Source organism: Staurois parvus, unplaced genomic scaffold (assembly GCF_062004578.1).
Source record: "Staurois parvus isolate SC_StPar_1 unplaced genomic scaffold, SC_StPar_1.0 ptg000436l, whole genome shotgun sequence".
NCBI classification, from domain to species: domain Eukaryota; kingdom Metazoa; phylum Chordata; class Amphibia; order Anura; family Ranidae; genus Staurois; species Staurois parvus.
Genome location: NW_028318232.1, coordinates 5,451,877 through 5,466,600, shown reverse-complemented (window position 1 = coordinate 5,466,600; position 14,724 = coordinate 5,451,877). Strand labels below are relative to the sequence as shown.

The 14,724-nt window shown below is 42.1% G+C and overlaps 1 protein-coding gene across 1 annotated transcript in view; it reads left to right on the top strand.

The window, feature by feature from the left end:
- The window catches only part of LOC149454183 (cytochrome P450 2D15-like), a 57,431-nt gene that overhangs the window by 20,980 nt on the left and 21,727 nt on the right, over window positions 1-14,724 (top strand). Inside the window, exons 4-5 of the mRNA XM_089687705.1 lie at window positions 8,229-8,389; window positions 10,874-11,047. Coding sequence (XP_089543831.1) covers window positions 8,229-8,389; window positions 10,874-11,047 — 335 coding nt within the window. The remainder of the gene's footprint in view (window positions 1-8,228; window positions 8,390-10,873; window positions 11,048-14,724) is intronic.

Genomic DNA, 14,724 nt, shown 5'->3' with positions numbered 1-14,724 from the left:
AAGGAGCTCAGCTATGAAGAAAGATTAAAGGAAATTAATTTATTCTCTCTTGAGAAGAGGAGATTAAGGGGGGATGTGATCAACATGTATAAATACATCAGTGGCTCCCATAGTGAACTCGGTGTAGAGCTGTTCACGCTGAGGTCATCACAGAGGACAAGGGGGCACTCTTTACGTCTGGAGGAAAAGAATTTTAATCTCCAAACACGGAAAGGTTTCTTCACAGTGAGAGCTATGAAAATGTGGAATAGACTCCCTCAAGAGTTGGTTCTGGCCAGCTCAATGGATTGCTTTAAAAAAGGCCTAGATTCTTTCCTAGATACAGAATATAACTGGATACTAACATTTATAGGTAAAGTTGATCCAGTGAATATCTGATTGCCTCTCAGGGGATCAGGAAGAATTTTTTTCCCTGCAGGAGCAAATTGGATCATGGTTTGCTGGGCTTTTTTGCCTTCCTCTGGATCAACTGTGGGTATAGGATTATAACTTTTTTTTAATGCTTGAGCAGGATGGACTTTTGTCTTTTTTCAGCCAGGCTAACTATGTAACTATATATTCTCTAAGTTAACACCCACCTTTTACCAGGCCAACAATGTGGCATCACAACACTCTTCTTGTGGTGCACTTTCTTTAGCTCTCATAAAACTTCATTTGACATGACAGGGCCAGTTGACTGTGTTTACCCCCAGAGACCTAAGGTTCCTAATCCTGGAGCACATGCGCGGGCGGCCGGAGTGGATGCAGTTCTAACCACTCCGCACATTCGCGGCACCCTAAGGGAATAAGTCAGCGGCTCCCGACCCCAATCCTCCTTGCCACTCACCTGATTGACTTGCGGAAGAGGTGGGGGACCTCTGATGCCCACCCGACCGGCTGTGAAATCCGTGGGTGGCTCCCGCTCCATGATGAGAAAGAGAGGGGGCGGCAAGATCGCGGCTGGCATTGGCTCCGGAGCTCTTCAGCTGCAGAGGGAACGCAGCCTCCACCACAGCAGGCCCAACTCCTTTCCTCCAGTCCCAGGACACACAGTGATGGCTCCCCTGGCTCACATGAGTGTCCATTCTGCTCCCTCCGGTTCCCTTTCTAGCCCTGGCAAGTCCCCTCTTCAGGCTGCGGCCCTATCACCTGGCCACAATTCCCAGGCTTCTTCCCTGCTAGATAGGGAAATAGCTGACATCTTCACCGGCCAAATTAGTGGTCATGATTCAGCTCCTGACGGTCCAGTGGACGCTCCTGCTTATCCATCTGTGCCCCCATACTACTCAGGGGACTCTGTGCTTATTGCTCGTTTTGCTGATTTACTTCAGAGGGAATTGGAAACAGCTACCACTAAATTGGCCTCTGACCTAAAGCAGAATTTCAGGGAGATCGGAAACCACCTGGAGAACATTGAATCTAAAGTTGATGATACAGTTCACAGACTGTCTCAGAATTCTAACAGGATTGCTGACCTACAAGACCGCCATCCAGAAGCTTACATGAAAATATATGATCTTGAGAACCGTGCCCGTCGGTACAATTTCTGGATTAGATGCGAGGCCTACCAGAAACGGTCAAGGATATTGCCTCAGTTGCCCACTCCCTTATACTATAAGCGGTGCCGGATGCCGACAGAATCCACACGGAAATAGATCATATCCATAGAGCTCTGGTCCCCTTAAAACTGGATGGGCCCCCTCGGGACGTAATCGTCAAACCTCATTTTTTCAGAATTAAGGAGGCGATGATGCGATACGCCAACATCCAAATTTGGAAATCGATGGGTGCAAGATTCAAGCCTTTGCAGACATTTCCCAAGCTACTATACAAAAACCAAGGGCGTTCAAACCGTTGCTTTCACCTTTAATTCTAAGGGGCATTCATTATCGATGGAACTATCCGCTTCGCTTAAAGTTAGCTTACAATGGCAAATCCTACACTTTTTCTACATTCTCTAAAGGAGAGAAACATTTGTTGAACTTGGGCTTTATTTCCCTTAGCCCCTCCCCGCGGAACTAATCCAAAGTTGATGGCTCTCCTCCCCCACTTTTGCCTCTGTGGTCCCCCTCTCCCAGGAAGAAGAAACCTGCTACTCCACGTCAGGTTCCTTGAGGACTCTGCTGGCTACTAGCTGATTTATATTTGTCCGGGACCTCTTGGTGGTCCTGTTATGGGACATTGGCCTACGCCTATTTTTTTTTATTGCGTATATTGTGATCCCTGGTTATACTGCCTTTATCTGTTTATTGGCTAGATTGTTTACAGGCCAGCTGCTCTATTTTTCTGGTGTTAGGAACCTTTATTGTACATGTCTCTTACAGACCCCATGGCGCCGGGAAAACTCTATGCGCTCACCCTAATTGAAAGACTCTCCACACTGCTTTGCTTTGGGGAAGACTCTTCCATTCCTTGACCTCGTTTCTGGGATATTTGGTATTCTACTGTTTTATGCCACATATTATTGTGTTTCCACTCGGATTGACGCTAGCCATTTTCTGGGCTCAGCTTCTTTTGTCTCTACTTTTCTTTCCTTGTTTTCCTTACTTTTTTAATAGTTTCTATTTGAGGGTCATCTCGGTATTTTTTTCTTCCATCCTGGATACTTGATATCCCATACGGGTGGGTGTGTGGGTCACCATCGCTGCTTTGAATTTTTTCAATGTCCACCTTAAGATCTAGTAGTAGGGTTGTTCGCTTGCTCTCTCATAATGTGCAAGGATTGGGATCCCCCTCTAAGCGTCTTAAGGTTTTTTCTCGTTTTAAGTCCCTAGGAGCTGATATAGTCACGCTACAGGAAAGTCATTTTGCTTCCTCTTTCACACCTAGGTATATTCATAGGAATTTCCCTGTATGCTTTTTTTGCTAACACATCCGAAAAAAAACCGAGGGGTAGGGCTCTGTCTATTGCGATGGTTATCTTTTACCGAATCTAAAGTGATACGGGACAAGGAAGGGTGATATCTATTAGTTAAAGGCCACTTAGGGGGAAATTATGTGACTTTTCTGATTTATTACGCCCCTAACGTTAATCAATCAGCCTTTTTTCGATCCCTGTTTCAATCTTTATCTCCGGAATTGGAAGGCAATGTTATTTTAGTGGGGGACTCGAATTTAGCCTTAGACCAAACGCTTGATAAATTGCATACACCCAAACTTAAATCCCCTTCAAAACAAAGTTGCGAATTTGCACAACTTTTGTATCACTATAATTTGGTAGATGCTTGGAGAGAGGCCAATCCTACTTCTAGAGACTATTCTCATTTTTCTAGAGCTCACATTATTTACGTATAGATCACATCTTTCTCCCTACAGAGCTGCTGTCCAAATTGTGTTTGGCTAAAATCGCATTGATACCCTGGTCATATCATGACCCAGTGCTGCTAATACTCTATAATTTAACTACCAATCTGGCCAAGCCACGTTGGCGATTGAACGAGTCCCTTCTTAGCACTGAGTCAATCCGCCTAGAAGTAGTGGATCACTTGAACTCTTACTCTACCGTTAATAAAGCGGAAGACACGACCCATGCTATTAACTGGGCAACCCATATTAGATGTTTTTTTATCCAACTATCCTCTAGACGTAAACATTATCGAGAAGGGTTGACCTCTGTCAAAACCAAGGAATATGAGGCTTTATTAGCCCAACACAAAAATGCTCCAATCCCGGACTTGTTACTTAAGGTGGGACAGGCTTGTTTAGAATGTAATCTTTGTCTTACAACGAAGGGGGAAAAACAGCTATGATGGATGAACCATAAATTCTTCATGTAGCGAGAAAAACTGGGTTCTCTCTTAGTGCGTAAACCTTCCCCCAAGCATACTTATTTGGCACTTCCTAAGCTTCAGCTCTCAGGAGGTCATATCTCACAGGATCCTCGAAAGATCCTTCAGGAATTTAATAATTTCTATGCTACTTTATACAGTCATCCCCAGCCTGTTGAGCCTTCTATGCTTCAAGATTTTTTGGGTCCCTTGCAGCTTCCGTCCCTTGCCGAAGCCCACATGGAACTTGTGGAACAACCTATAACTAGCGAGGAGCTTGGTAAAGTTATTAAAATGCTAACGTCACAAAAGTCTCCAGGCCCTGACGGTTTACCAAATGTTTACTATAAAACCTTCTCTGAACAACTTCTCCCTCATATGGCTCTTTACTTTAATTCCTTGAGAGCAGATCGTGTGATTCCTTTGGATGAAAACCAAGCATGTATTAACATTATCCCTAAACCTAATAAAGACGCTACTGATATTCTTAATGATTGGCCTATTTCACTAATAAATTGTGACCTGAAAATCCTGATGAAAGTTTTGGCCCTGCATCTTATTTCCTTTTTGGCGCAGTATGTTCACAAAGACCAATCAGGTTTCATATTGGGTCGCCAAACGTTGGATCAGATTTGCAGGTCCATAGCTTTGATTTCTGCTGTTCACTCTAATTGGGATGCCCCTCTCTCTCGGGAGTTGTTGCTTTTTTCTTTGGACCTCTATAAAGCTTTTGATATCTTAACCTGGGAATATTTGTTTACGGTGTTGTGAGCTTTTGGTTTTGGTCCAGCATTTCTCACTATTGCAGTCATTATACAACACTTACTCAAGTGTCCATTAGAGGTTACGGATCCCCCGTGTTCCCAATTTGACATGGCACTAGACAAGGTTGTTCACTCTCCCCACTGCTCTTTGCATTGGCCATAAAACCCTTAGCTATGGCGATCCGCTCTAATCCCAGAATCCATGGGGTCCACTGTGGTCATCAGAAACATAAATGCGCTTTATTTGATGACGATGTCCTCAAGTATGTTACGTCCACTCTGACCACCATACCTAATCTCTTATCTCTTTTGAGCCAGTTCTCTTTCCTTTATGGGCTCTCTTTAAACTTTCACAAAACGACAGCCCTTAATGTTTCTTTACCCTCTTCAATGGAGCAACAGCTTAGAACTATATATCACTTTCAATGGGCATGCAGCTCTTTGCCCTATTTAGGGATTAACTTGACAGCTTCAATTGAGACCCTATACCAAGCGAACTATCCCCCTCTTTTCAAACAACTTAAGGAAGATTTTCATTGTTGGGCTGCTTACTCCATATCTTGGTTTGGAAGAATCAACTCTAATAAAATGACGTTTTTGCCTCGATTATTGTACTTTTTTAGTACCTTTCCGATACCATTTCCGAGACATGAGTTGCAGCACCTACAGGCAGAGGTGCTTTGTTTTGTTTGGAACAATCGAAGGCCTCAGTTGAATCAGAAGATATTATACACTTTAAAATCCCATGGTGGGATTGGCCTTTTTAATCTTCAAGCATATTTCCAAGCAGCCCAAATTGTGCAATGGGCCAATACTACCACTATAGGATCTACCTCCCCTCTGGGTTTCTATTGAAGCTCTTTCCTGTCATCCTTCAGCAGTCCCTAAAGTTCCCTACTTTGGCTCCCTAATTGATCTCGCCATCCTATATTATGTCCCACTCTATCTTTCTCATTGACAGTCTAGGATACAGTACGCCATCGCAAACCATTGGCCTCCTCACACACACCTTTAGCCCCTGCTTTTTGTAACCCTGAATTTGTACCTGGTCTGGTTCTGGCCCCATTCCACTGGTGGATGAACAAGAGGTTACTGCGGATAGGAGACTACCTCTGGGGTGCCTGAATTTACCCTCTCCAGCACTTTAAATAGAAACTGCAAATGCCCCCCACCGAAATCTTTAGACATAATCCAACCACCTCTTTTATTCGCTCAAAAGTTATTTTATTAGATGGACCACCCATTCTTACCAATTTTGAACTCTCCCGTCAGAATAAAAATATCTCTAGAGGCCATATTTCTGTGGTGTACGCCCCTTCTTGCTGATCCAAGCTGTAAACTTCCCTATAATTCCTCTGATATAGTGTTTGCCCAATTTGATATTGACCTCATCATGTCTGACATTCCTTACACCTGTCATAATCAAAATACTGGAATCTGTCATGTCTAAAACTTTCTGTCACTTCCTATCCTGAAGTCTTTGGGTTTGAAAGCAGTGAGTTTGCAACCTGTGCATCTGAATCTGACATGATGCCGATATCCTCACTCCCTCGTTTTGCTGGTGGCTGCCTTAAAGTGGTTGTAAAGTCTCTCATATACCAAGTGAAGTGACTGGCCTCAGATGATACACAGTGATGAAACAAATCCTCCTACATACGTTTTACTTGTTTATCTGCAATCTTCTCTTCTCTACATTGCTTCAAAAGTGCATAATTGTGATATAATCCTTCTTTGTCTGTCAGGAACACAGAGGAGGGGATGGAGAGCTGCAGTTAGAGCTCTTGTAAAGTGTGTGAGAGCAGATTGGAGGAAAGGGACACCCCCCCTCCACACAGCACACAGTTACAAATGAACATGCAAAGATGTGTTGTGAGTAGATAAATTGTGTGCTGAGCTCCTAGCCCCATCACAAATGTATCTCATGTGCCTGGAAAACTTTTCAGAAGCAACACATGCTGATAACAGAGGAAGGAAGCACCAGAGAGAAACAACACTTAGAGCTTTGGAGAGAGACAAGTAAACACTACAGATATATACATTTGTGTTCAAAATAATAGCAGTGTGTTGAAAAAAGTGAATAAAGCTCAAAATCCTTCTAATAGCTTTTATTTCCATACACACAAATGCATTGGGAACACTACACATTCTATTCCAAATCAAAACATGAATAAAAATATATCAAATTTGTGTTGTTCCTCTAAAAAAAATTGAAGAAAAGTGAATATTAGACTGTTCAAAAAAAATTGCAGACTCAAACATTCACTATATAAACTGAAAAATGTTTGAAGATTTTGCTTTCCTTTGAATCACTTAATTAATATTTAGTTGTATAAGCACTGTTTCTGAGAACTGCTGTACATCTGTGTTGCATGGAGTCAACTAACTTCTGGCACCTGTGAACAGGTATTCCAGCCCAGGATGATTGGACTACATTCCACAGTTCTTCTCTATTTCTTGGTTTTGCCTCAGAAACTGCATTTTTGATGTCACCCCACAAGTTTTCTATTGGATTAAGATCCGGGGATTGGGCTGGCCTCTCCATAACATCAATCTTGTTGGTCTGGAACCAAGATGTTGCACGTTTACTGGTGTGTTTGGGGTCGTTGTCTTGTTGGAACACCCATTTCAAGGGCATTTCCTCTTCCGCATAAGGCAGAATAACCTTCAAGTATTCTGATGTATTCATACTGATCCATGATTCCTGGTATGCGATAAATAGGCCCAACACCGTAGTATGAGAAACATCCCCACATCATGATGCTTGCGCAACCATGCTTCACTGTCTTCACAGTGTACTGTGGCTTGAATTCAGTGTTTGGGGGTCGTCTGATAAACTGTCTCAGGCCACTAGACCCAAAAAGAACAATCTTACTTTCATCAGTCCACAAAATGTTGCGCCATTTCTCTTTATCCATTCGAATGGTAGTTTTTTGCTTTCTTCCACGTCTTTCAGGTTTTGGTTGCCATTTTAAAGCATTTGCGATCATTTTAGCTGAGCAGCCTATCATTTTCTGCACTTCTTTATATGTTTTCCCCTCTCCAATCAACTTTTTAATCAAGGTACGCTGTTCTTCTGAACAATGTCTGGATCGACCCATTTTCCTCAGAATTTCAGAGAGAAATGCACTGTAACCAGCATGTACAACATTTGCTGCCTTCCTTCCTTAAATAAGGGCAATAATTGCCACCTGTTTTTCAAAGAATGAATGACCTCACTAATAGAACGCCACACTGCTATTATTTTGAACATGCCCCTTTCAATTAGTGATTCCATTACACAGAATCAGCAGCATACATGTCATGACTGTTGGGTCTGTTGGATTTCTATTACTCTACTACACCTGCTAGTAAATTATTTGCCATGTAGAAATATCATTTCTACCAAAAACAGTGATTGATCAGGTTAGTGATGTCTGACTGCTATTATTTTGAACACAACTGTATGTGCTTTGTTCAGATTTCATTACTGAGTTTTAAAACCACTTTAAACAGAAAATCCATGGCACTGGATTTATGCTATTCTAACTGACTAGGACGTGGCTAGATAATTTGGCCACTCTTCTGGATCTTGGACCTTGTGCACTCCATAGATGATGGTGCTCAATATGTACACATACAGTATGATATGCTACTTTCCACTGCAGTATATTTTGATACAGACAGCTTTTTATTTTGGCTATAAAATATATCTAATGGCTGTATGTTACTTGTTTCTTAGGTCATCCATTTGATCCTCATTACCTCATTGATAATGCAGTTAGCAATGTCATCTGTTCCATAACATTTGGAGATCGATTTGAATATGATGATGCAAAATTTCAAAAACTTCTACATCTACTGGATGCAGCCTTAGAGTCTGATTCTGGATTTATGGCCCAGGTACTATATATTCATCAATCCTAGACTGATCGGCCGATCCTTTCTGCCCCCTGTCATAAAGACTCCTCTAAAGGGATGCCAGGGCTGGGCAGGAGGGGGTTAATTATCACTGCTACCAAGGCTACCTTTCTAATGTTAGGTAAAAGCTAACTCCACCTTTCCATATTTATTATGTAATATGGTGTCAAGCATGCTCCCCTCCCCCCTCCCTCGTACTCCTGAAGCAACTTCCCCCTCTGGCATGATCACAGGGGTTCTTCTGCTTGGCGGCTCCTGTCACTTTTTGAATTTTGCCCAGCTGTGTGTTGCTCTCCTGATACCGTTGCATCATTCATTCACAGAGATCTGTGAATGACTAAAATACAAATCCCATATGCCAGGGGTGGGCAACTGTGGCCCTCCAACTGTTTCAGAACTACAAGTCCCACCATTCTTATGCCTCTAGGAGTCATGATTTAAACTGTCAGTCTTGCAGTGCTTCATGGGACATGTAGTTCAACAGCAGCTGGAGGGCCGCAGTTGCCCACCCCTGCCATATGCCAATGCGACAGAGGGATTTGTAGTTGGCAATAGAAAACAAGTGCTGTGATCTCCACTTTTGTAGTCCATTTCTATAACTGAAGGTCAATACCTGGAGCCTGTAGTCTGGAGAAAGAGTCTGAAGGGGCTTTGAATTGCAACAGCAGTCCGCCAATTATTAATGTACATTTATATTCCGCAAATAAGGATGCATTTCATTTTTCTTTTACAATGGGTGGACTTTTAAGGTTCATATTCCAAAGGTGGAAAGGGCTTTTTTGCTATAGTTTAGGATACACTTTCTTTCATGCATTGATTAAAATTAAAACCATGTATTTTTTTATTAACATATCTGAAAAATATATTATAAAAAAGGCAATTTATCTTCTTATATGTTCATGATTATTGCCACATGGTTGTCCATGATATTTCATAATCAAATTACATTCCATAAGAGAGTTTTTAGATAGACATTTTTTTTAGATTGCTAAGAGGTGTATACTCGTGTGAAATAGCAAAATTAAAACAGTTTCTGATGTATTTCCTGAAGCAAAATCTACTTCTTCAGATAAAGTGGATGTCCAGGCTCTAGCCTAAAGCACCCATCCACTTTCTAAACACCTATCCTCACTACCCTGTAGAAGAAGAATGCTTGTACATACCTATTATTAGGGCACTCTGGTCCGGTCATGTGATCGGCTCCCAGTGGTAGCTTCAGGCGGAGGAGGGACAGTCCACAAGCGTATGGACATTTCAGCCATTGTCAATGCTCTCTTCTCTCCCCTGTAGTCAGCCACTGGGGAGATTACGGGACAGGACTGGAGAGCTTTGAGAACAGGTAAGCATATATATCTTCCCTCTACAGGGTAGTTAGTATAGCAATTAGAAGGTGGTTGTGAGCTTTTTTAGGCTTAGTTAGTTAGAGCCAGGACTTCCACTTTAAACTTTTTCTAAAGGCTATATACAGTATCTATATGAGTATTAGGATCAATGTTTTTACCAAAATAAAATTTCAACCCAAAATCCACTGTATAGGCTTTACACCTGTATAGACTTTTATTATAGGTTACTTATGAATAACATTTGCGTCATGCACTCAAACTACACAGAAGCCCAAGTCTTTAAGGCATATGGTATGTGTTGTTTTAGAAAGGAAATGGCAGAAAGAACATTAGGAGTTTCCACCTGAATTGGAAGCCCCTCAGAGGGTGAAGATTAGATCCCAGTCTTATTGACAGAACCTATTTTTATGTATGCCCTCAAAATACAACACCAAACTACAAACTGAGATGGTGCTGGCACCTACTCTACAAATAGGGTTCAATTGTTCACTCTCCACCAGCCATTAGAAGCAGCAGTGGTGATATGCTTGTCCATCCAGTAGCATAGTGTGTACAGGAAGGAGAGGAAAGATGGAGCAGTTTGCCTTTATCAATATAGCATTCATGCTGCATAAAGCACTCACGTCATACAGAGTAACACCTCTATAGTTTGGTTAGTAGATCTACCCTCAGAAGTAGAAAGGAAAGCACACCTCCCACCCTACAGGATTCCATGTTACTTTTGACCTATTAGGTCTGATATATGAGAGCTGCTATTACTGATTTTTTAAGCTCCTGGGTTGTTATATTTATTCTTTATTCACAACTTGGTGAATAACTACCTGGAAGAAACATGAGCACATCAGGTGTCAGGAAACTTGATCTGTATATGCTTCCCCAGCATTGGTGGCTCATTAGGCAGTGAAGCATGAACACGTGTGCATCCTGGAGCATTAAACTTCAAAAGCATGTCAGTTTGCTAGATTACAATATACAAGAGATTAAGGTCATGCACAAGATCCCAAATACTGTGATTACTTCCATGAGCCAAAATAATAAGCAGAAAAAGGTTTGTAGAAAATTTTGTTTTCATATTATTAATTATAAAGCAGAAAAAATGATCTGTTTTGGTTTTATTTTTTAGGTTCTAAATGAAATTCCTTGGCTGTTGAATATTCCATGGCTAGCTGATTTTGTTCTTAAACCAGATCGTGATGCAATGGCATTCTTAAAGGAAATAATTTCAGAACACAAGAACACCTATAACCCCAATTATATTCGTGATTTCATTGATGCTTATTTACTAGAAATGGAAAAGGTAAAATAAAATGGTACAACTTAAGAGTAAAGAAGGTGCACAGTACAGATTAACCAGGAGGAAGTGGTGGAAAGGGAGACAGAGCTAACCATAATATAGTCTTTACAGTGGGGAACCTTCTAATAATTCTTCATATTGTTGGGTTACAGAGTTTTTTCTTTCCTCTTCTCATTTTATCAGTTTACTACTTTGCAAGCTTGTACTAGGGCAGGGGTAGGCAACCTTTGAGAGGTGGAGATCTACCTGAACAACATGAAAGAGATCAAAGATCACCGGGGTTCAATGCCATTTTAAAAAAAAAAATAACTAGCAAGACCTAACTAAATAGTGAGTAAAATGTAGAAAAATATAATAAAACAAATGTCACTGTAAAAATACAAACTTAGCTTACCTTAAAAATGGACAGTGTCAGTCAGTAGGGTAGTGGATGGTGTCAGTCAGTAGGGCAGTGGACGGCGTCAGTAGAGCAGTGGATGGTGTCAGTCAGCAGAGCAGTGGATGGTGTCAGTAGGGCAGAGGTTGGAGTCAGTCAGTAGAGCAGTGGATGGTGTCAGTAGGGCAGAGGTTGGTGTCAGTAGGGCAGTGGATGGTGTCAGTAGTTTTTATTTTTACATTTTTAATTTTTAATATTTTCCACAATTTTTTTAGGAGCCCTGTTGAAAAGGGAGTACTTGGGGAAGGGCCAAGCAGCAGAAAAAAGAAGGAACAAGGACAGGAGGGGCAGCGGGGGAGGAGTTTATGAGAACCAATCCCCTGGATTTTTCTCCTGCAGCAACTACGCTAGTGGGAGGGCAAAGAGGAGATGCTCCAGGAGGACAATAAAGGGGATCATCAGAAGGCAGGTATTTTAAAAATCTGAACTCCCAGCAAGTGGCTGGGGATTGGGATTGTTCTGCCCCCCAGCTATCCTGCTGCCCTAAGGCGATCCCCAGCCACTTGCTTAATCCCGATCCCCAGCCACTTGCTGCAAGTTCAGATTTTTAAAATACCTGTCCATGGGAGGGAAGGGGGGGAGAGGAAATTGCTTGTTGGGGAGAGGGGGGCTAGAAGTCACTGCTATGGGGGTAAGGGGGAAAGAGGACATTGCTGGGGGGGGGGGGGGCAGAGGTCACTGCTATGGGGGAAAGGAGGCAGAGGACATTGCTTGGGGGGAGGAGAAAGGGGCCAGAGGTCACTGCTATGGGGGAAAGGGGGGGCAGAGGACACTACTATGGGGGGGGTGATGTGAAGGGCGGTAGAGGACACTGCTATGGGGGTGGCCCTGCCCATAGCAGTGTCCTCTGCACATCACCTCCCCCCCAGTATAGTCCTCTGCCCCCCTTTCCCCCATAGCAGTGACCTCTGGCCTCCTTCTCCCTCCAGCAATGTCCTCTGCCCCCCCTTTCTCCCAGCCTCCTCCGCCGCTGCTGATATTCTCAGTGCGCAGCAGAGAGCGGAAGACAGCACGGCTCAGGACAGAGGACAGGAGGAGGAGCTGGCTAAATTAACTTTTCATATTAACCCACAGGTGATTGATTGCTAGTTCGGTCCTAGCAACCAGTCACCTGTGGGTTAATATGAAAAGTTAACCATAAGTTAGACATACAAACTGGAACCAGGCTTTTAGATACCTTTGTACACAGCTGTAATAAATAAATACATAAAAACTGTTTTTATAGCCAAACCTGGACCACAAAAGGCAAACATGTGTGAACAAGTAGGTATTTGATAATGATTATTATGTTTTGGCTTGACTACTTAAAGTAATAGTAGAGGTCTGTTTTTTTGTTAACACAACAAATATGTAATTCTTACCTGCTATGGGGGCATGCTCGCTCCTAACCCCGCTCTGTGTGTCCACAAGACACAGAGAGCACGGCTTGGACCCACCCCCAGTTCCCTTGTCACAGGCTGTGATTGACAGCCAATGGCTCCCGCTGCTTTATCTGAGCCAGTGAGCAGAGGCAGAGCCGAGAGGGTCTTGGCTCTTGTGCACATCAGTGGATGGAGATTGGGCTCAGTTAATTATTTAGGAGGGCTGCAGGAGAAGCTGCATGGAGAAGGTTTTCCTACCTCACTCCATAGAACAGAGTAAGGTAAAAATCTTCTGCCTTTACAACCACATTAACCCCTAGGGAAAATTTTGACATTTCTCTCTTACATGTAAAAATCAGTATTTTATTGCTAGAAAATTACTTAGAACCACCAAAAATTATACATTTCTTTAGGCAAAGACCCTAGAGAATAAAATGGCCGGTGGTTTTTGCAGATGCGCAACAGTTTTTCAAGCAATTTTCTTTGGACAAAATACACTATAATGAATTATAATGCACAAAACACAATATATTGCTCAATTGTTTGGTACAATATAAAAGATGATGTTATGCCAAGTAAATAGATACCTAACATGTCAAACTATAAAAAATGTGTATACCCGTGAAATGGCGACAAACTACGGTACTTAAAAAAAATGCTTTAAAAACCTTTATAGGTTACCAGCTTACAGTTACATAGGAGGGCTGGTGCTAAGATTATTGCTCTACCTATAACGTTTGTGACAATACCTCACATATGTGCTGCGATCACCATTTACATATGCTTGTGGAACCTATGTATGCTTTCGCCTTTGCGCATGAGCATGGGGGGACTAAGGCACTATATATTAATTTTATTATTTATTTGCATTTTTTAATTTTTACACATGCTCTTTATTTATTTTTTTATAGCTTTTATTGCTATCACAAGGGATGAACAGCATCCCTTGTGATAGCATGGGCAGGGACAGGTACTCGTTACTGAGACATCTAGGGTATATTAGACCCCAGATATCTCCTCTGCCCCTAAAAGCATCTGATCAAACTCAGATCGGTTTGATCAGATGCTTTCACAGGCTAGTAATGGCCTCTTTGCATTAGACCGAACCTGAAAGTGAAAAAATACTCGTCACTTCCAGGTTCTTAGACCATACAAATGATTGGGAACATTCTGGTCCTTGGTCATCTCTATGGTATGCCAGCAGAACTGTTGGTTTCACGTTTGGGCTCCCCAGTGGAACAAGAGAGCCCAGGAAGGTGGTGGAAAGCGGATGGAGTGGGAGGACCAAATTTGGCCACATACAAAAGTGATCCCGCAGATATTCAGCTGCTTGGATCGCTTTACCTGTATTCAGCATCACCAGCTGAAATCACTGATACTGTGGTCATGAATGCAGCTGCAGCCATGCTCCTAGTATTACTACTTCAACCCAAGAATGTATGTGTGCTGCCTACAGGTGGTAAATAGATAAAGTGCCACTAAACTCAAATTTTTTTATAAAAGAGAATAAAGTATAATGTACCTATATAAGGTGTATTATATATACTCATATAATAAGTAGAATGTACCTTTTATCTCTCTTCTCCTTTGTTTCTTCTTTCAAATGCAAGCTTTTTTTCTGCTGTTTTCAGATTTCCAGTTCTAGGGTGGCAATGTTTGTTTTTCTCTGTGTATGTGAATATAGCCACCCTTTCCTGCTTGCCCCCGAGATGGACTGCACATCTATCTGCAGAAAAATTTAGTTCTACGGGAACTGTAGTACACATAGGGAGGAGCATGTGACTAGAAAGAATGGCACTGCCTGCTGTGAGGTGCAATGGTGGAGGATAGGGAGTGTATACAGGACAAAAAGAGAAGAAAAGAAGGCTCAAAACAATAGTTAG